The 23388-nt window shown below is 43.3% G+C and overlaps 1 protein-coding gene and 1 long non-coding RNA gene across 10 annotated transcripts; both read left to right on the plus strand.

Annotated features, from left to right (window-relative positions):
• Positions 1-420: 420 nt before the first annotated feature.
• Positions 421-3774, plus strand: LOC139576332 (putative nuclease HARBI1). Of its 8 annotated transcripts, none has more exons than XM_071402313.1 (9): positions 421-1060; positions 1151-1212; positions 1295-1375; positions 1463-1504; positions 1573-1746; positions 1826-2514; positions 2584-2699; positions 2796-2907; positions 3002-3774. In XM_071402313.1, exons 6-9 carry the CDS (start codon positions 2043-2045, stop codon positions 3370-3372), a joined length of 1071 nt encoding a protein of 356 aa, XP_071258414.1. In that variant the 5' UTR covers positions 421-1060; positions 1151-1212; positions 1295-1375; positions 1463-1504; positions 1573-1746; positions 1826-2042; the 3' UTR covers positions 3373-3774. The 8 variants fall into 8 exon arrangements, 6 of the variants coding, with proteins under 6 accessions (XP_071258414.1, XP_071258417.1, XP_071258413.1 ...); XM_071402316.1 differs by having other exon boundaries at positions 421-796; positions 884-1060; positions 1463-1746; XR_011675094.1 differs by lacking the exon at positions 2584-2699.
• A 1027-nt stretch (positions 3775-4801) lies between these two features.
• LOC139576333 (uncharacterized) lies at positions 4802-22032 on the plus strand. Of its 2 annotated transcripts, XR_011675097.1 has the most exons (5): positions 4802-4887; positions 16198-16280; positions 16433-16564; positions 19742-19886; positions 20053-22032. It is a non-coding gene; the product is annotated as an uncharacterized lncRNA (long non-coding RNA). The 2 variants fall into 2 exon arrangements; XR_011675096.1 differs by having other exon boundaries at positions 16433-19886.
• Positions 22033-23388: the final 1356 nt, after the last annotated feature.

Raw genomic sequence — 23388 nt, forward strand, 5'->3', positions numbered from 1 at the left:
AATTCCATTGTTGTTTCGTCTATTAATCGCCTCTAATAGATCTGGGGCCTGTTGCACAAAAGTAGAATTAAGACATCCGGGATAAATGACTCAGCTGAGCTCAATGAAGCCAAAACATGTGCGTCCAGGCTTAATTGGTTGCACAAAGACCAAGCCAGGATGAGCAGACACGGATTCATTAAGCCAGGTGAAACCAATCCTGGATAGGTGCGCGCTCACGGCTCACTCAAATAGACCCCGCCACAGATCACAGATTAACTGATTTACCATGGCAACTAGAGCCGCGTACTTTTCCCCGTCGGAAGCACAAATCCTCATGGAGGCATACGAGGAGGTAAAAGATATAATTAAGAAGAAAGGCAACACCGCCACAGTGATAAAGCAAAGAGAAAAAGCGTGGCAAAGTATTGCAGACCGCCTGCATGCGTAAGTAGTGCACAATTACACACTCACCGCTCCGCTGAAACATCACAATTACAATTCAAATATTTAATTCACATCTCCAAAAATGCAGTTGTACTGTAATTATGAAACGGTTAAATTTTTAATTGAAATGCACTGCAGATATGAGTGAAATTGTGTAAAGTAACTCCATCACACTGTATAAAGCTATGATAAATTTTTTGATATTTTTACTGAAAACAAGACAAAAATACCAAGTAATTTTTTGCAGTGTGACTCCATTAAATGTGTGTGTGTGTGTGTGTGTGTGTGTGTGTGTGTAGATTAAACATGAACGGGCCAAAACGGACATGGCAGCAGGTCAAAATCAAATACAAGAACATTCTGCAGAATGGTATGGTCCCTGACTAATATTTAACAAAGCACAAGCATATATTGTACCCAGAAGGTGCCTGCTCACACATTGTCTGTACTGTTTTAGCAGTGAAAAAGAATACCCACAGACAAGGCACGGGTGGTGGGTCACCAAAGGCTGACCTTACCCCAGCAGAGGACATGGCCTTGGAGCTAAATAAAGGCAGGCCCGTCTTAGAGGGGATCCCTGGGGGGAAAGAGACGAGCATAGGTTCCTCCCAAGATGCCACCCGCTTCATTCAAGGTATGTCCTTCCATCTCTACATGGGATACAACCACATTCATATTGAATCAATTTGGACTGTCTGACTTTGGTTTACCTATTGCCTTGCAGTGTCTGGCAGCACTGTGTTCCTGTTAGAGCCACCAGCACAAGCACCAGACGATGCTGATCCAGTGAGTACTCCATCAAAGGCATACTGTAGGCCTGGCATGTCTTGTCTACTAGCTTCAATATGAATCCGATTAAATGTGATAGGGTGAAGGCCCCAGTGCAACAGCACATGATGGAGACGATGATGAGGAGGAGACCATCTCTCTGGATTCCAGAAGGCATGAGGTATCATGTTAAGACTGTGAAAGTACTATTTACTCTACAATGGTGAGGAGTCCTCATCAAAATCAAAAAATCTAATTTCTTTTACAGGACCCAGATGCTATACAGTGGGAAAACCAGCCTGGCAACATAGTGCGTATTAATAAAAGGACACCACATCCTGCCAAATTCCAGCTGCGCTAATTGTATTGTGTTCACAGAGCTCACAAGCTATCAGAAAGTTGTATGGCAACCACCTCCGGCGCCAAATAGAACTGGCAGACATAGACATTCAGTACAAGAAGAAAAAGATGGAAAATCTTGCACTGGAGTCCGAAATAAAAAAGAGGACAATTAGGAAACTGGACCTTGAAATAAAAAAACTTGAGAGGGAGGTGAGATATGCCTTCAATGTACACTGTATGCTAACTGTAACACAAATGTATTAAGCATTATTTTTCTTTCCTCCCCCAGCTCCAAGAAGATGACACAGCTCAAAATAAAAATTAGGTATATTCTCGTAAAGTCAAGTGAGCCATGACATATGAGCTCTTATTGTGAGCACACAGGACGGTGGCATCTTTCTAAGGTTTTTTTTATTTTCCCAGCAATCAGTACAACCAAGTCATCGTTATAAGGCATCGCCCTCTTTTGCCCACCCCCCCAGCACCAGGTGTGGCCACTAGCCTATATGAAGGCCCAAAATTGTGTGTTCCTTTCTGCTCTGACAATGGCATGCCCATTCGTGCGAGATGTGGTGGATGAAGAAGCACTTGTGCTGAGGAGAGCCTTCAGGCGAGAAAGGGTCTTCAGGGACCGGTTGGACCCACTGGCCTTCCCTGATGACCATCTATATGAAAGATACAGGTTTTCTGCAGATGGCATCAGGTATCTATGCAGACTACTGGGTCCCAGGATTAAGCACCGCACTGCACGGAGCCATGCACTGAGTGTGGAGCAAATGGTTTGTGTGGCCTTGCGCTTTTTTGCTAGTGGAGCCTTCCTGTACTCAGTGGGGGATGCAGAACAGCTGAACAAGGCCACAATTTGCCGCACAATAAGGAGTGTGTGTCTGGCTATCAAAGCATTAGCAGATGTCTTCATCTCCTTCCCTGGCCACAGAAGACTCTGTGACATCAAAGAGGAGTTCTATAGGATTGCAGGTAAGAGGATCTACAAATTACAGGACAACTGTTAACACATAGTAGGATACTCATTACTTTGTGTGACAGGTTTCCCCAATGTCATTGGTGCAGTGGACTGCACACACATAAGGATAAAAGCCCCCTCAGGTGCCCATGAGGCCGATTTTGTGAATAGGAAATCCTTTCACAGCATTAATGTTCAGGTGAACATAACTTTTTGATATTGTCCATTGACGAACACTCTGCATTGCCAGTGATGTGCATTGATTGGTGTAATATTCCTCATCTTATGATTTCAGATGGTCTGCAATGCTGACTGTGTGATCAGCAATGTTGTGGCAAAATGGCCTGGCTCAGTCCATGACTCCAGAATCTTTCGGGCCTCTGAAATCTATCAGTGCCTATCACAAGGTAAGCCACACAACCCCTATTTATAACCATCATGGCTGTGTCAAGAATATCACTGTGTTTATGAGGTAGTAATGATGAGATTTTGTGTTGACAGGTGAATTCTCTGGTGTGTTGCTGGGAGACAGGGGGTATGGCTGCCAGCCTTTTCTCCTGACACCTTTCACAGACCCCCAGGAAGCACAGCAGGCCTACAACCATGCCCATGCCAGGACCAGGGCCAGAGTTGAAATGACCTTTGGCCTCCTGAAGGCACGCTTTCACTGCCTTCACAAATTAAGGGTCAGCCCTGTTAGGGCATGTGATATTACTGTGGCTTGTGCTGTCCTCCACAATGTGGCCTGCCTGAGGAAGGAGAGGGCCCCCAGAGTGCCACCAGCCATGAACTGGGACAATCCGGCAATCTTCCCTGATGACGACAGTGGTCGGCTGCTGAGGGACCAATATGTGTTGAATTATTTTAGTTAGTATGTGTGCTTTCAATTTTGGTTAAATATGTCCCGCGGTGGCAGAGGAATTTGGGTTTTTTTGGGTTCGTTTTTTGACGAATTTGGCCTCTTATGATGTTTGTGCGGTATACTGTGTGTAATACAAGGCTGCAGGGAGGCTACTGCATCCATTCATTTGTCTGTTCAGTTGATGTGTATGGATTTGTCCTGCATTTATTTTAGTGTGCAGACATGCAGGGTGTGTTATATACAGACCTTTGAATGTGTATGTATCATTTTGTATAATATGCTTGGATTCTGTGCTTTCCATCTTGTAGAGTCACTGTGACTTCAGTTTCGAAAGGAGCTGATGGTTTACCTGCTTTGTTTTGTCCTTATTCAATAAAGGAACATAATGTTACACATTGTGTTTTTATATTCATATGGAATGTGTATTTGTTTATATGACAGAGTACTAGGGCCACACTGAAGAAAAAGGATAAAGTCATAAATTTATGAGGCTGGTTCTTTCTGCAGAAAAGCTACATATTGTTTTTACAGTTTTGATACTTATGACAATGTGATACTTAATATTCTGGCACATCAGCATGTCTTTGTTTATGAAACCATACTGAAGTACAATTTCACGAAATGCCCCACATCTGTCATTTTAACAACTGTCCTCCTTTAAAACAACTGGTTACAATATTATGACTTGTGTTTTTTTCCCCTCTGTGGCCCTAATATTCTATCATTTTATATATAGCCTTATAGTCTATGGGAAACTGTAAATTATCTAATGATAGCAACATCATCTAAAAATCATTTTTTATCCAAAATCATTGAAATTAATGATCACAAACGTTTAAATAATAACAGTGGGTCTAGTTATATGTGATAACAATGTATAGTGAGCAGTGAAATAACTATTGGTTTCCATTTGTGGTGACTGCTGACTGACATTAGGGATGAGATTAAATAGATCCTGGAATTTAGCCTGGTCTGGAGCAGGCTAGCTCCACAGAATAAATCTCCATGGTAATTTATACCATAACATATCCTCCTGCCCCCTATCCATCTTTAGTGCAACCGGATTACGGATCAATTGAGCCAGGATCACCAAGATATCCTGGCTTAATCCCTTATCCTAGTTTTGTGCAACAGGCCCCTCAAAATGATGCAGAAAACATGAATTTAACCGACTGTTTGTTTATAATGAGGGACGTCCCACGTTTAACCTGGACACATACATTGTAGGAATTTGCGCTGGCTTCAGCCATGACGGCGTGAGAGAAATTAAACATCTGCACGTCGCCTGCAGGTGCGAGTGTATGGGGGTGATTCATGCCAGAATTAATCTCATGAACCTACTGATACCTTTCACCAAGTCACCTAACCTCTTCCTAGCGCCATAAAATAACGCCATGGATTAACATGGACTGTCAATGGAGACAAGTTTGTTTCTAAGGCTCAAATTCGTCAAACGTTCACGTCACGTGACAAGTACACGTCATGTAGATGTAGTGTGGGCGTCGCGTAACGTGTCAGTATGCGGGTAAGTTTATTATGAATGATCTTACCATGAACGCATACATGTGTTACCCGTTACGTGTTAGTTTAAGTGTCTGTTTAGTTCATCAATTTCATTTGTCGATTTAGCTAAAATAGGCTTATCATCTCAATGCAAAAATGATTAGGCTAGTTGATATCGCAGCTACCATTACTGTGTAGATATGCCTATTTCTTGCATCAATACAAACACAAGGGCTTCTTGGTAGCCTAGTGTTTAGTGTTGGGCCAGTAATCGTTAGATTGCTAGATTGAATCCCAAAACGGACAAACTTTTTTTGTCATTTTGCCCGAGCAAGGCAGTTAACCCACTGTTCCCTGAGCGACAAATACGCAGATTTCGATTAAGGCAGCCCCCCGCACCTCCTCTGATTCAGAGGGGTTGGGTTAAATGCGGAAGACACATTTCAGTTGAATGCATTCAGTTGTACAACTGACTACAGTAGGTATCCCCATTTCCTTTTCTTTGTTGGGGGTAGTCTAGGTCTTTAGTGGGGCATTCAAAACCACTCGGAAGTCAGCAATTTCTGATCTTCCGACTTCAGTGCGTTCAAGACAACTGGGAACTCTGAAAAAAAACGAGCTCAGACTGGGATTTTTTTTGGGAATAATCATCCAACTCGGAATCTCTGGCATGAAAATCACCGATGTCATAATTTGACCTTGTTTTCCCCCCACTTCCCAGTTTACCGGATTAACAGACACAATGACTGTCACCATGCAATCCTTCTTCCATACATTTATGTGGAGATGTCTTATGGTTAAAAGCAGGGTTCATATTGAGGGGGTATGTGAGGATATAGGCCTTGTTATAGAGATGTACAAAAAGCATAGGCTACCACTTGTTAGCTTAGCCATAGTGAAATCAATGGTCCAGATTTTATAAACCGATCTAGGCTATAACAACGATAAACTCCACTATTTCCGCAGTCTACTAGCCTATCGAAGGTCTTGCGCAGCCCAGGAAAATGTGGTTGGTTAATTAAATGCTCTGCAATGTAGAGCTATGCCTAATGCAAAATACCAAAAAGTTAGAATCGGTATGGGTCTATGCATATGTAACGGGTGTGAAATGGCTAGCTAGTTAGTGGTGGTGCGCACTAATAGCGTTTCAATCGGTTACGTCACTCGCTTTGAGACCTTGAAGTAGTGGTTCCCCTTGCTCTGCAAGTGCCGTGGCTTTTGTGGAGCGATGGGTAACGATGCTTCGTGGGTGACTGTTGTTGATGTGTGCAGAGGGTCCCTGGTTCGCGCCCGGGTCGGGGCGAGGGCACGGACTAAAGTTAAACTGTTACACATAGACCAAACACCTTAAGAAATAAAAGCATTTATTATTCATGAGAAACCCATTGAATCAGGCTATTAATTTCAGTGCAGTTCTTACGCATATTCTTAAGACTAAACAGAACCGAAAACACCCCAGCCTGTTTCGATCACGATGAAGCCCTAACATTTAAGCTGTTTGTCATTGACTTAGCCCACAATTGCCTACAGATTTGATACACATGAATACATATTTAATCTGGAATTAACAAACAAAAGCCTGACTAGGATCCTGACTTTTCCCCACGTCATATTACCAATTAGGCTAAATGTATTTCTATTCATTTGCATAGGCTAACCATTGCGATTAATGTTATTTACCATATTCTGCTTTTTATGAATAAACAGGCTTCAGGGTTAACATAATATCATTAAATGCCCCCCACACACACTAATGTTACTTACCTTACAGATCACAAAGTGACCTAATTTTCACTCTATTCATATGCAAATACAATTGATTCATACCCTGGCTTGTCTGGCTGGCATGTTTTCATTTTAAACAGGCAGTCCCTTACCTACACTGAAATAGTTTTTGCCCTCAATTATGATTTAAAGATCATAGCTCATTAGTACACCCTTGTGGTTGAATATATATCTATTGTATGTCTTATGATACAATTAGCAATGTTGAATTACTGTGAACTTCCTGGTCCCGTCCCTCTAGTCAGTGATTCAACACAGGAAGGAGTAATGGATGTATAGTTTATTTATTTACAAATCTGCAATCATAGTACACACACAGTATAGATGAGTAGTCAACGGGATATAAATAACACTCCCACAGCAATTCTCCATAGATCTGCTCTATAATAAACAAACAAAAGAACAATTGAAATGTCTATCAAAGTCATTGTGATCATATAGTGGATTTAACCACTAACCATTTAATCATAATTTACTATGATAAAAATATATTGTTTCCATGTGTAATCTCATTCACAACATCAGAATAAACTATCATCCATTTTAGTATTCAAAATATATCAAATGAACCTGAAAAATTACTCAACGTCACACTCTTGTGGAGAAGAAATATAATACCTAGAATGTACCACATATGTTCCTAAACTAGCAAAAACAGGCTAATACGCTGTAGCTAGTGCTCATAAATTTATAAAACATATACTTTATACATTTGTCATAAATGACATGCAATCATGAGACACACACAGTATGGATGAATGAGGAGTAGTTGACGGGACATAAATAGCACTCACTACCAACTTCAAAGTGGGAACTTTAGCTAGCATAAAACCCACATGGCAAACTGAGATTCGGCAAATAACATGTAAAGAGTGCCTTAATTGACGCCAAACCAACAACATTAGTTACTAATAACATAAATAGCTAATGTACGATGTAAAATGTGGATTTTATGATGTAATGTCAACTTTATACATTTCTATCCCGGACCATTCCATTTTCAATTTAATTACACCGTTACACTACAACCATTACATTAAACTGACATTGACTAAAACCAACTAGGCTAGAGCAAACTACTATAGCGTTTAGCCAAGCTACATTTTGTTAGCATCAAGCTAGCAAACTGTTAAACTCTATTTTCGTACAAATATTAACACTAACACATTTTATTGTGACATCACATATTTACATATATTACCTAAAGTAAACTGAGCCTTTGTTCATAGAAAATAAAACAAATTGGATCTAAAACATTGAAAAAAAAGTACAGAAGGTTTGGACGCCATGTTAATCCCTTCTCGTTCATGTAAACCTTACCTCAATAAATGAATACTGGAACATTGGTAGCCAGGATTAGCTATTTCAAATCAAATCAAACTTTGTCACATGCGCCGAATACAACAAGTGTAGACTTTACCGTGAAATGCATACTTACAAGCCCTTAACCAACAGTGCAGTTTAAGAAAATATTTACCAAATAAACTAAAGTAAATCAACAACAAAAAAATCTAAAGTAACACAATAACATAACAATAACGAGGCTATATACAGGGGGTACCGGTACCAAGTCAGTGTGCAGGGGCACAGGTTAGTTAAGGTAATTTGTACATGTAGGTAGGGGTGAAGTGACTATGCTTAGATAATTAACAGTGAGTAGCAGCATTGTACAAAACAAATGGAGGGGGGGTCAATGTAGGAGTAGCAGGGTATCTCATAATTGCATAATGATGCAAGTTAGATACAATGGGGCAAAAAAGTATTTAGTCAGCCACCAATTGTGCAAGTTCTCCCACTTAAAAAGATGAGAGAGGCCTGTAATTTTCATCATAGGTACACTTCAACTATGACAGCAAAAATGAGGAGAAACAATCCAGAAAATCACATTGTAGGATTTTTAATGAATTTATTTGCAAATTATGGTGGAAAATAAGTATTTGGTCACCTACAAACAAGCAAGATTTCTGGCTCTCACAGACCTGTAACTTCTTCTTTAAGAGGCTCCTCTGTCCTCCACTCGTTACCTGTATTAATGGCACCTGTTTGAACTTGTTATCAGTATAAAAGACACCTGTCCACAACCTCAAACAGTCACACTCCAAACTCCACTATGGCCAAGACCAAAGAGCTGTCAAAGGACACCAGAAACAAAATTGTAGACCTGCACCAGGCTGGGAAGACTGAATCTGCAATAGGTAAGCAGCTTGGTTTGAAGAAATCAACTGTGGGAGCAATTATTAGGAAATTGAAGACATACAAGACCACTGATAATCTCCCTCGATCTGGGGCTCCACACAAGATCTCACCCTGTGGGGTCAAAATGATCACAAGAACGGTGAGCAAAAATCCCAGAATCACACAGGGGGACCTAGTGAATGACCTGCAGAGAGCTGGGAACAAAGTAACAAAGCCTACCATCAGTAACACACTACGCCACCAGGGACTCAAATCCTGCAGTGCCAGACGTGTCCCCCTGCTTAAGCTAGTACATGTCCAGGCCCGTCTGAAGTTTGCTAGCATTTGGATGATCCAGAAGAAGATTGGGAGAATGTCATATGGTCAGATGAAACCAAAATAGAACTTTTTGGTAAAAACTCAACTCGTCGTGTTTGGAGGAAAAAGAATGCTGAGTTGCATCCAAAGAACACCATACCTACTGTGAAGCATGGGGGTGGAAACATCATGCTTTGGGGCTGTTTTTCTGCAAAGGGACCAGGACGACTGATCCGTGTAAAGGAAAGAATGAATGGGGCCATGTATCGTGAGATTTTGAGTGAAAACCTCCTTCCATCAGCAAGGGCATTGAAGATGAAACGTGGCTGGGTCTTTCAGCATGACAATGATCCCAAACACACCACCCGAGCAATGAATGAGTGGCTTCGTAAGAAGCATTTCAAGGTCCTGGAGTGGCCTAGCCAGTCTCCAGATCTCAACCCCATAGACAATCTTTGGAGGGAGTTGAAAGTCCGTGTTGCCCAGCAATAGCCCTAAAACATCACTGCTCTAGAGGAGATCTGCATGGAGGAATGGGCCAAAATACCAGCAACAGTGTGTGAAAACCTTGTGAAGACTTACAGAAAACGTTTGACCTCTGTCATTGCCAGCAAAGGGTATATAACAAAGTATTGAGATAAACTTTTGTTATTGACCAAATACTTATTTTCCACCATAATTTGCAAATAAAATCATTAAAAATCCTACAATGTGATTTTCTGGATTTTTATTTCTCATTTTGTCTGTCATAGTTGAAGTGTACCTATGATGAAAATTACAGGCCTCTCTCATCTTTTTAAGTGGGAGAACTTGCACAATTGGTGGCTGACTAAATACTTTTTTGCCCCACTGTACGTCATCTTTTGTTTGCTTGTTTTTTAATATATTTTTTTATTGAACCTTTATTTAACTAGGCAAGTCAGTTAAGAACAAATTCTTATTTACAATGATGACCTACCCCGGCCAAACCCTAACCTGAACGACGCTGGGCCAATCGTGCGCTGCCCTGTGGGACTCCCAATCACGTCCGGTTGTGATACAGCCTGGAAACAAACCAGGGTCTGTAGTGATGCCTTTAGCACTGAGATGCAGTGCCTTAGACCGCTGCGCCACTCAGGAGTCCCAAGCATGTATTTTCTGTTAGTCCTGTCAACGTTGCGTGATCACACATGCCTCAGCACACAGGTTACTTTGCCTGCTTGCAAATGTGTGCTAAAAGTGGGGATGTTTCATAGTATTTCTGATTAACTCATCACAACCAATTCATTTTATTTTTCACAGATATCCACGGAACCACGACTGCAATATAGGCCTACTCTCAGATAAAAAGGTGGTATCTACAAACTAACAGGATTCTTCCGCTGTCCCCATAGGATAACCCTTTTTGGTTCCAGGTAGAACCACTTCTGTGTCTATGTAACGGCAGATTTCCTCCTCTTCGTCTGAAGAGGTGTAGCAGGGATCGGACCAAGACGCAGCGTAGTTAGTGTTCATCATGTTTAATAACGACAAAACCGTGAACACTACAAAAGACAAAATAACAAATAACAAATGTGGCAAAACCGAAACAGTCCTATCTGGTGCATAGACACAAAGACAGAAGACAACCACCCACAAAAACCCAACACAAAACAGGCTACCTAAATATGGTTCCCAATCAGAGACAATGACTAACACCTGCCTCTGATTGAGAACCATATCAGGCCAAACATAGAAACAGGAAAACTAGACACACACGTCCTGACCAACACTAAAACAAAGAAAACACAAAATAACTATGGTCAGAACGTGACAGTACCCCCCCCCCCCCCAAGGTGCGGACTCCGGCCGCAAACCTGAACCTATAGGGGAGGGTCTGGGTGGGCATCTGTCCGCGGTGGCGGCTCTGGCGCAGGACGTGGACCCCACTCCATCATAGTCTTTGTCCGCTTTAGTGTTCTCCTTTGATCGGCGACCCTCGCCGCCGACTCTGGCCTGGGAACCCTACTAAATGGGCCCACAGGACTGAGGGACACTTCTGGACTGAAAGACGCCTCTGGACTGAAGAAGAAGCTCCAGACTGAGGGGCAGCTCAGGACTGAGGGGCAGCTCAGGACTGAGGGGCAGCTCATGACTGACGGGTAGCTCATGACTGACGGGTAGCTCATGACTGAGGGGTAGCTCATGACTGAATGGCAGCTCCGGACTGAATGGCAGCTCCGGACTGGAGGGCAGCTCATGACTGGAGGGCAGCTCATGACTGGAGGGCAGCTCATGACTGGAGGGCAGCTCCTGACTGGCGGGCGGCTCCTGACTGGCAGGCGGCTCTGGCGGCTCCTGACTGGCGGACGGCTCTGGCGGCTCCTGACTGGCGGGCGGCTCCTGACTGGCTGGCGGCTCTGGCGGCTCCTGACTGGCGGGCGGCTCTGGCGGCTCCTGACTGGCGTGCGGCTCCTGACTGGTGGGCGGCTCTGGCGGCTCCTGACTGACGGGCGGCTCAAGCGGCTCAGGACAGACGGGCGGCTCAGATGGCGCTGAACAGACGGGCGGCTCAGATGGCGCTTGGCAGACGGGCGGCTCAGATGGCGCTGGGCAGACGGGCGGCTCAGATGGCGCTGGGCAGACGGGCGGCTCAGATGGCGCTGGGCAGACGGGCAGCTCAAATGGCGCTGGGTAGACGGGCAGCTCAAACGGCGCTGGGAAGACGGGCAGCGCAGGCGGCGCTGGGCAGATGGGCAGCGCAGGCGGCAGACTCTGACCTGCTGAGGCGCACAGTAGGCCTGGTGCGTGGTGCCGGAACTGGTGGTACCGGGCTAAGGACACGCACCTCAAGGCTAGTGCGGGGAACAGCAACAGGGCGTACAGGGCTCTGGAGACGCACAGGAGGCTTGGTGCGTGGTGCCGGAACTGCTGGTACCGGGCTGGAGACACGCACCACAGGGCGAGTGCGTGGAGGAGGAACAGGGCTCTGGAGACGCACAGGAAGCCTGGTGTGTGGTGTTGGCACTGGTGGTACTGGGCTGGTGCGAGGAGGTGGCACCGGATATACTGGACCGTGAAGGCGTACTGGAGCTCTTGAGCACCGAGCCTGCCCAACCTTACCTGGTTGAATACTCCCCTTAGCCCGGCCAGTGCGGCGAGGTGGAACCCGCACTGGGCTGTGCTGGCGAACGGGAGACACCATGCGTAAGGCTGGTGCCATGTACACCGGCCCAAGGAGACGCACTAGAGACCAGATGCGTTGAGCCGGCTTCATGGCACCTGGCTCGATGCCCACTGTAGCCCGGCCGATACGAGGAGCTGGGATGTACCGCACCGGACTATGCACACGTACAGGAGACACCGTGCGCTCTTCCGCATAACACGGTGTCTGCCCGTACTCTCGCTCTCCACGGTAAGCACGGGAAGTTGGCGCAGGTTGGCGCAGGTCTCCTACCTGTGCCTCCCCCCAATACATTTTTGGGGCTGCCTCTCTGGCTTCCAGCCACGCTTCCGTGCTGCCTCCTCATACCACCGCCTCTCGGCTCACATTTTAGGTTTCCAGCTGACGCCTTGGATGGATCATGTTACACTGAGATGGCACAGGGGTATATATACAGTCATTTTTAGTGTGGTGGCAAAGTAGGTGAACAGGAGAAGAGGATGTGGTTACTTGTGGAGGGAGAACAGTAACTGTATGTGCTTGCTAGTGGGTTGAGCTAGTGGGTTGAGCACCTGCAGTGAGGCTGATTGGTTGCTCTGGCTCATTACATCTTGACTAAAAGAAAGAGATTTAGAAATTAGTTCAACATTGCCATACTTCAACAGCTGAAAAGCCGTCATTAACATACTCCCAGAGATAGCAAAATATTCAGTATTCACTGAATTAAGTAGCCTACCAATCCCCATTTACAATTGTATTCATCAATTAAATAAATGATACTATAGCACATTCAATTACATTATTATTGTAGACTATAGACTACTCCTGTATCTACCTTGTACAATGACGTAATCATTGAATGAAATAGCATACCCATCCACATTTACAATTTAATTGATCAATTAGATAAATAATACTAGCAAGCACATACAGTTACATTGTTGTAGAATAGGCTACTACTGTATCCACACTATATTATTATACAGTTGTGATTTTGTCAGGCATGATTTTAGGTCTTTGATCGAAGTTGCATGTTGTTCCTCGTTTCCCTTCAGTGAAAAGTAGTTATTTCATTTACAATTGAATTAATCCATTAAATAAATAATACTAGCACATCAAATTACGTTATTGTACACTAGCCTACTCCGCTATCGACACAGTAAATTATATTGCCTACGTGCATTCGACAATACGTTATCAACCAATTTTTTTTTTCAAATAAACCACATTTGCCTTGACACAGTACTCCTAAATATTTCCTAACGATATCACAACTTAAATATAGCCTACTTACTATTCAATTGGATCAAGGACATCTTGGTAATTATTTTCATCATCTCGAAAAAGGAAACTATCTGGGGCAGACACTCGAAAATCGCTTCTGCCGCTTGTAAAAAACAAAAAAACTAATGAATGTCTGTGTCGCTGCCGAGCTCTCAAATACCGTGCCAGTCTCTCATTCTATGAACGGTCACTGCAATCCGGATTCATTGGGATGTCCTTACCCTAAACACTAAACTTAAACAATTTACATGTGTACTTGATAGAGGTGTGGACATCCCAAGGAACCTGAATAGCACGGACCCTCAAGGAAAGTCTATGAACTGCTCTATTCGAAGGAAGGGACATCCCAAGGATCCCGAATAGCAACTATGAACTCTGAAGACCATGGACACTCTTATTGGTTGTCTGATGTGGAACTGGTAACAACACAGTCTGTGATTGGCTAACAACATTTAGATCTGTATACAGAGAGACAAGATAACATACCATTCCATGAGGTGTTGAGGGAAAGCAGATGATCTATAGATTGAACATAATCTTTTCTAGGCCATTAGCATAACAGGAAATACACAAGCCGTAGGCTACACTATAGTTCAAGGCGGCTACGTCGGAATGTCTGCTTGCATGGGAAAAATTGTACATTTATAACATTTATGGTTGCGATTGAATTAATATAAATATAAACTAGGCACATTATGACTTCCATTAACACGCAATGCAGGCGTCACGCAGACGTTTGTAAGGCGTTGGTATCATGTCATCTAAGTTAGATGCGTAACGCAGGAGTCACGCAGACGTTAGTAAGGTGTTGGTATCGTCATGTCAGGTGGTACGGTTGCCTAGGCTTATATATGTCCCTTATCACCCCCCATGCGAGCGTGTGTGTTTCACTGTCCAATCCGAGGCTGGAACATGATCTGAGCGTGTGGTCTGAGGCTGTTTGGTCTCTTGGGCATCAACTTGGGAAAGACTCAAGGGAGAGCGGACAGTGCATTATAAACAAAGAGCCGCATATATTGGCCAAAAAATAACACATCCAATTTTTTTTCCGGTGTGTGGAGAAAAGTAAGGCGGGGCATCCGTTAAACAGTAATTAAACTTTGTCCGGCCTAAGCATACTATATACAGGAAATATTTAAAAAGTTCCAATACCATATTTACATGTGGAGGGATACTGGAGTGATGGAGGTAGATATGTATAGGGGTAAGGTGACTAGGCAACAGGATACATGTGAGTGGGTGTGCGGGTGTGTAGAGTCAGTATAAATGTATGTGCATATTATGTGTGAGCAGTGGCGGTTCTAGCTTGAATGGCTCCCTGGGCGAATCCACTCCCCCCTTCAGCACCAAAAAAAAAAAAAAAAACATTCTGCACAAACTGTCATTTTTATTCAGACATTTGGAACAACACAAATAAATAATCATAACCTTTAAAACTATATAAATATATACAAAAATAAGACTCATAAATATCAGAAACCAGTAACAAAGACAAATAGAAACAAATATGTGTTGATTTGACACCTGAGCATCAATACATTACCCATCCCCCAACACTGTCAACCAAGAGTCAAGACTAAACCAATTCACCTTGGTGGTGTGCAACCTGGATTTATATTATTCTTAACGATTTCGCACAAACCAGAAAACAATGCAACAATATGTCTGTGAAACTATATATTCACAGTATTATGAATGAATTGTGGTTTATTTGGTAGCGTTTCGTAGTGTGACTGATTTCACTAATTGCATTAGTACAATACAAAGTAAGAGGCGCTCTATTTGATAGATTCCCCCGCTCCCCCTACCTCTGGCTTCCAGTGGGGAGACTTGAGGTCAACCTACCCCCGCCCCCTCCCCATCTCGTACTTCTGAGTGGGAGACCTTCCCAGGCAGTAGCCTGCCTAGCTCACAAACTAGAATCAGGGCGCCCACTCTGGTCCCACACGGTGAGCGATAGAAAACCGATCGTGCAAATGTCACCATTCTGCTTTTTTTGTGCGGGTGCCCCATGCCACCCCCGGCAAGATGCCGCCCTGGGTGACTGCCCATGTCGCCAATACCTAAATCCGCACTGTGTGTGTTTGCAAATGATGGAGTGAGTGTTTGTGTATGTGTTTGAGTGACAGTCTGTGTGAGTGTCTATGGCCCTGTGAGTGCATAGAGACAGTACAAGTACTGAAATAAATGTCAAAGATACAGGGTAAACATGCTTTGTTCAGTATATGTGTGTATCTGAGTGAGATAGAGAGAGGGGGAGAGAAATTATGATTAGGATCACAATAACTTATAGAAAAGATTGTCATCATGTCAACTTTGTCATGCTAGCTGTGTGTGTGTGTGTGTGTGTGTGTGTGTGTGTGTGTGTGTGTGTGTGTGTGTGTGTGTGTGTGTGTGTGTGTGTGTGTGTGAGAGATGGTACATGAATACACAAAACATTGATTGTTTGTGTGTGTGTAAGACAGTAAGCTAGGCAAATTCTTGTACCCCCAATATGGAATTAAAGATTTTCTTGATTCATCAGATCCTTCTATTTTTGTGTATTTGAGAATACCGTACATTTTGCCTATGCCTGCTCCCCCTCAACACACATTCTAACGTTACACCTTTCAACATCCTTTGTCAATTGTTGATTCTCTGTTTTTGCAGGAATCTTCTTGCTTGGGTGGAAGGATGGAGGAGTGAACAAAGAGAAGGAGTACAGACGTTATCCAGCCTGCTTACTAAGAAATGTAAATAGCCTATGCTTTGCTGTCTATCTCTGTCTGACTGCCTGACTGACAGATTGCTGAGGGGTGACAGAGTTAGTGTACTTCCTAGGCTAACCCTAACTTTGTGAAGACCTTAGGTAATGATTAATCATGATTCGTCTCCGTCTTTACAGATCCTGATGGCCTGATTCATTGCCTCTACAGCTGTGCTTGGCCACCCCCTGAGTTACCAGTGACCTATTCTGCCACATCCCAGGGAAAGGAGAGGGCAGAACCACCCCTCCTTAAATCCATACTCATTGACAGTAATATTGATGGTTGATACTCTGATCTTCAATGTGTATAGATACCTACTAACCAGCTTTGTAAGAACTACAGTAGGGTTGTACTAGCTATGCTGATGATCATGAATGTTTTTTCCTCTGCATCAGATCTCACTGAAACTGGATTCCCCAAGAGGCATGCTGTTCAGCTGTCCATGATTGTCTGAACTTACACTCTTAGAAAAAAAAGATGGTATCTAGAACCTAAGTGTTCATTGGCTGTCCCCATCGGAGAACCCTTTGAAGAACCCTTTTTGGTTCCAGGTATAACTATTTTGGGTTCCATGTAAGAACCCTTTCCACAGGGTTTTACCTGGAACCAAAAAGGGTTATTCTACGGGGACAGCCAAAGAACACTTTTGGAACACTTTTTTCTAAGAGTGTAGTGTAAGTAGATCCAATTAAAATAGCACTTCTAATAATATAAGACTGTAAAGCAAATCAAATCCAATTTTAACTCGCCTTTTTTTTCAGGTCCAAAACCCTTGTGTCCTGATTCAAGAGGTATCTACCTCCCTTGTTGAGTCATGTAAAGTTTATCCCATTTCTCTCCTGCTTATTCTCCCTTTCACTCACTCCAGTGGAGGCTCCTCAGAGGAGGAAGGGGAGGACAATCCTCCTCAGTGAAATTTCATAAAAATTGTGAAACGTGAAAGTATTTTTTTTCGATGAAACTATACTAAATATATTCATGTGTCACCAAATAATTGATTAAAATACACTGCTTTGCAGTGAAGGTCTACAGTAACTTCAACAGCACTGTCTGGGGTAGCACTATGGTGTAGCCAGAGGACAGCTAGCTTCCATCCTTCTCTGGCTACATTGACTTCAATACAAAACCTAGGAGGCTCGTAGGCCTCACCACCTTCCATAGACATACATGGTAATTATGACCACTTACAGAGGACGTGCTCCAACCAATCTATCATGACACAAGGCGAGACCCAGATGCAGACACAGGAGGCAGATGGTTGGAGTCTTACAATGTTTATTAATCCAAAAGGAGTAGGCAAGAGAATGGTCGTGGACAGGCAAAAGGTCAAAATAAGATCAGACTCCAGGAGGTACAGAGTGGCAGACAGGCTCGTAGTCAAGGTAGGCAGAATGGTCAGGCAGGCAAGTATAAAGTCCAGAAACAGGCAAGGGTCAAAACCAGGAGGACTAGAAAAGGGAGAATAGCAAAAAGCAGGAGAACGGGAAAAACGCTGGTTGACTTGGAAAACATACAAGACGAACTGGCACAGAGACACAGGAATCACAGGGATAAATACACTGGGGAAAATAAGTGACACCTGGAGGGGATGGAGACAATCACAGGGACAGGTGAAACAGATCAGGGCGTGACACATTCAAATCTTTTGCAGTATGAACTGACATGTTGTCCATCCAATCATAGAATTAGGATCAGAGAACGAACTTGGTGAGTTGTATTGGATTATGCCACAGAGTATTGTGGGGGTTCCATGTGTTGAGAGGCTTGGTGACATTGTTGGATAGAGATTATTAGTGAAGAGTGATCGTTGAAAATGTTTGGGATATTATTCAATATAAATTTGTTTTTTCAAATGACAAGAGACGTAGGAGGTATATTATAAATTGCTTTCTTGGTTTTATAACTTTATTTTTGTGTCCAGTTAGTGCAATGTATTTAAATTTGCCTTGCTAACTTCAGTAGCAAGCTATCTACCAGCACGAGTGTGCAGTTTTCTCCACCAGAATGGTAGAATGGCCAACGCTGCTGAAAATGTAGAATTTTTGTTGAAGAACCCCTTTCATTCTCTGGGGTACATGGAAAAGGTGCAAATTAAAGTGAGGGTTGACCTCTGCCTGAGATCAGTTTTATGAAAAAGGTGAGGGCGTTCAATACCAACTGGTATCAAAAGTATAGCTGGTTAACAGGGAGCCTTTCATAAGGCTGCCTGTATTGCTGGCCTTGCTTGCTTTTTGGAAAGTCTGAGCCTTGGTCGAAAGGTGGTTAAAGTGACCTGAAGAACGTCGATCGTTCAGCTAAACGAAAAAACAAAAGCAGGGCATGCAGGAATTTGTTTAATAATTTTAAAAAAGTACCCCCTTTTTACCCCTTACCACAATTTTGTGGTATCCAATTGTTAGTAGTTACTGTCTTGTCTCATCGCTACAACTCCCGTACGGGCTCGGGAGAGACGAAGGTCAAGAGCCATGCGACCTCCGAAACACAACCCAACCAAGCCGCACTGCTTAACACAGCGCGCATCCAACCCGGAAGCCAGCCGCACCAATGTGTCGGAGGAAACACCGTACACCTAGCAACCTGGTCAGCGTGCACTGCGCCCGGCCCGCCACAGGAGTCGCTAGTGCGCGATGAGACAAGGATATCCCTACCGGCCAAACCCTCCCTAACCCGGACGACGCTAGGCCAATTGTGCGTCGCCCCATGCGACAGAGCCTGGGCTCGAACCCAGAGTCTCTGGTGGCACAGCCTTAGACCACTGCGCCACCCAGGAGGCCCGGGCATGCAGGAATTTGCTTTTAGAGGACACAACGAGAGAGTAAGTTACTTGTAGAGAGTAACGAGAGAGTAAGTCCTTGTAGTTGCCCTTAACAAGGGCAACTACAAGGAGTTTGCAGAGGTTTTTGCACGTCACGATGCTTTACTTGCTGAACATATCGAACTTTCGACTGTCTTTTCTGGGATGTCAAAAATATTTCTGACTGATTTGATAGCTTCCATCGCATCATCCATTAAAAGTTACATTGAAGAGGTTGACGCAGCACATTTTTCGCGTGCGCTCAGGTAAGCTTTCCACTTTCCTCCGGTATTTATTTAGCAAAGATGATAACACGCAAGCAGCCTAGGTTACAACTAAACATTAGAAATCTGACATGCTGTATAAAAACAAAACTATTTTTCAGTCTGATCAACTGTTAAAAATTGCCCCACCGCTCTGGGTGCCACCAGTCTGCTTGCAGCTGACAGTTATCGTCAGGTATGTGGTTGATCAGGGCTTTATTCAGGAATGTTTCATGGGATACTTTGATGTGTCAAGTGGGCGAGATGCGCAGTCTGTGTTTGACTTTATGAATTTTGAGATGTCTGAGATTAAGTTCATAGAGAAACTCGTTGTCCAAACCTACGATGGAGCGGCAATAATGGAATGCATCTTCTATTTGTATTTACAGCTAAGTCCCCTCCTGTTCCCTGATTTAAGAGGTGATGACTACTCCACTCCCCTACCATTATCAACTTTCTCCTGACATGAACTGAAGCCACGTCTCATGTGCCTGCTCATCCACTGGCACATTTAATGTTTCCCCTCCAAGCACTGTGAGTACGCCCTGTCAATTTTCTCTCATTACTGTATGTAGAGTCAATCAGATACACAATCACATTATTACACATCAATGATTTTACTCCTTGCTTGGACTAACTCATTCTTAGCTCTTTTGTCTAACTGTGTAGTGTGTTGTCTTGTTGTTTTTTGTTTTCCCAGTCAAATCCTGTCTTGCACTGGTCAAGCCTCTGAACACCTCAACTCATGCCTCATACCCTCATTCAATCACCGCTGTGATCCCTTTCTGACACAGTGTAAGTAGCGCTCTCATTCCCATTCCCCATAATATTGTACTATAAATGTATTTTATTAAATGCATTAGGTTAAAATAATTAGTCTTTGACGATTTTTGAAACACACTTTGTCGTCTTTGTCGCCTATACCGTGGGTCTCCTATCCTAAATTTTTCAAGTCACCAGCATCCACTGGCTCACTCACACATATGTGCAGTTGCAGAGAAGAGCAAGCGATTTGCCAATTACACACTGTTTGTTGCAGAAATGATATGACTAGCACGTTGCAGATATGACCCAGATGCAGACAGTGTCGAAGAAACAAACGTTTATTTCAATAACAGGGGCAGGCAAACGACAGGTCAAAGGCAGGCAGGGGTCAATAATCCAGAGAGGGTGCAAAGGGTCCACAACGTCAGGCAGGGGTCAATGATCCAGTAAGGTGAGGTAAGGTACAGAACGGCAGGCAGGCTCCGGGCAGGCAGAACTGTCAAAACCAGGAAGGACTAGAAAATAGGAGCAAGAAACATGCAGGAGCAGGGGAACTAACACTGGTAGGGAGACAGGAGACAAAGGGCTGTGAGACATGGGTTTAACACTGGACACATGAAAGGTGGGATATACAGTTGAAGTCGGAGGTTTACATACACCTTAGCCAAATGCATTTAAACTCAGTTTCACAATTCCTGACATTTAATCCTAGTAAAAATTCCCTGTCTTAGGTCAGTTAGGATCACCACTTTATTTTAAGAATGTGAAATGTCAGAATAATAGTAGAGTGATTTATTTTAGCTTTTATTTATTTCATCACATTCCCAGTGGGTCAGAAGTTTACATACACTCAATTAGTATTTGGTAGCATTGCCTTTAAATTGTTTAACTTTGGTCAAATGTTTCGGGTAGCCTTCCACAAGCTTCCCACAATAAATTGGGTGAATTTTCCTCCTGACAGAGCTGGTGTAACTGAGTCAGGTTTGTAGGCCTCCTTGCACGCACATGCTTTTTCAGTTCTGCCCACAAATGTTCTATGGGATTGAGGTCAGGGCTTTATGATGGCCACTCCAAAACTTGCCTTTGTTGTCCTTTTTTGCCAAAGCTTTGGAAGTATGCTTGGGGTCATTGTCCATTTGGAAGACCCATTTGCGACTAAGCTTTAACTTCCTGACTGATGTCTTGAGATGTTGCTTCAATATATCCACATAATTTCCCTCCCTCATGATGCAATCTATTTTGTGACCAGTCCCTCCTGCAGCAAAGAACCCCCACATGATGCTGCCACCCCCGTGCTTGTCACGACTTCCGCCGAAGTCGGTCCCTCTCCTTGTTCGGGCGGCGTTCGGCGGTCGACGTCACCGGCTTTCTAGCCACCACCGATCCACTTTTCATTTTCCATTTGTTCTGTCTTTGTCTTATCACACCTGGCTTCACTCAACCAATTACTTGTTTATTATTTAACCCTCTGTTCCCCATGTTGTGTTCGTGAGTGATTGTTTATTGTAATTCGGTCCATGTTTGTGGGCTATCATTTATTGCCTTGTAAATTTGTATTTTTTTGAGTAAAGTACTTTGATTACTCATATCTGCTGTCCTGCGCCTGACTCCCTACACCAGCTACACATAGACCCTTAAAGTGCTTCACGGTTGGGATGGTGTTCTTCGGCTTGCAAGCCTCCCCTTTTTCCTCCAAACATAATGATGGTCATTATGGCCAAACAGTTCTATTTTTGTTTCATCATACCAGAGGACATTTCTCCAAAAAGTACGATCTTTGTCCCTATGTGCAGTTGCTAACCATAGTCTGGCTTTTTTATGGCGGTTTTGGAGCAGTGGCTTCTTCCTTGCTGAGCGGCCTTTCAGGTTATGTGGATGTAGATACTTTTGTACCTGTTTCCTCCAGCATCTTCACAAAGTCCTTTGCTGTTGTTCTGGGATTGATTTGCACTTTTCGCACCAAAGTACGTTCATCTCTAGGAGACAGAACGCGTCTCCTTCCTGAGCGTTATGACGGCTGCGTGGGCCCATCGTGTTTATACTTGCGTACTATTGTTTGTACAGATGAACGTGGTACCTTCAGGCGTTTTGGAAATTGCTCCCAAGGATGAACCAGACTTGTGGAGGTCTAGGCTGATTTATTTAGATTTTCCCATGATGTCAAGCAAAAAGGCACTGAGTTTGAAGTTAGGCCTTGAAATACATTCACAAATACACCTCCAATTGACTCAAATGATGTCAATTAGCCTATCAGAAGCTTCAAAAGCCATAATTTTCTGGAATTTTCAAAGATGTTTAACTTCTTATGGCTGGGGGGCAGTATTGAGTAGCTTGGATGAATAAGTTGCCCAAAGTAAAACGGCCTGCTCCTCAGTCTCAGTTGCTAATATATGCATATTATTATTAGTGTTGGATAGAAAACACTCTAAAGTTTCTAAAACTGTTTGAATGATGTCTGTGAGTATAACAGAACTCATATGGCAAGCAAAATCCTGAGGAGAAATCAAAACAGGAAGTGAGAAATCTGAGCTTTGTATGTATTCACCAGAGTCCCCAATGAAATCCCCTTGAGATATTAATGATGTTGCAATGCCTAGGGGTTCCACTAGATGTCAACCATCAATATAAATTATAATGAGACTTCTATGGTGTTGTGGGAGTGAATGATAGCAGAATCTTTCAGGTGTCTGGCAGTCAGCCATTTTCTGATCACGCTTATTCCTCATGGTACCCACTTGCGTTCCATTTCTCATGAAGACAAGAAGGAATACTCCGGTTGGAACTTTGTTGAAGCTATATGGTAAAAACATCCTAATGATTGATTCTGTACTTAGTTTGAAATGTTTCTTCGACCTGTAATATAACTTTTTGAAGTTTTTGTCCGATGTAACGCTGACCAGAATGAACGTTTGGATATGTATACCAAACGCGCTAACAAAAGAAGGTATTTGGACATAAATAACGGACATTATCGAACAAAACAAACATTTATTGTGGACCTGGGATTCCTGGAGTGCTTTCTGATGTAGATCATCAAAGGTAAGGGAATATTTATCATGTAATTTCTTGTTTATGTTGACGTCAACATGGCGGCTAATTGTGACTAATTCTTCTGAGCAGCGTCTCAGATTATTGCATGGCTGGCTTATTCCGTAAAGTTTTTTTGAAATCAGACACAGCGGTTGCATTAAGGAGAGGTATATCTATAATTCCATGTGTATAACTTGTATTATCATCTACATTTATGATGAGTTTTTCTGTTGAATGATGT

Source organism: Salvelinus alpinus, chromosome 5 (assembly GCF_045679555.1).
Source record: "Salvelinus alpinus chromosome 5, SLU_Salpinus.1, whole genome shotgun sequence".
Classification (NCBI taxonomy): Eukaryota; Metazoa; Chordata; class Actinopteri; order Salmoniformes; family Salmonidae; genus Salvelinus; species Salvelinus alpinus.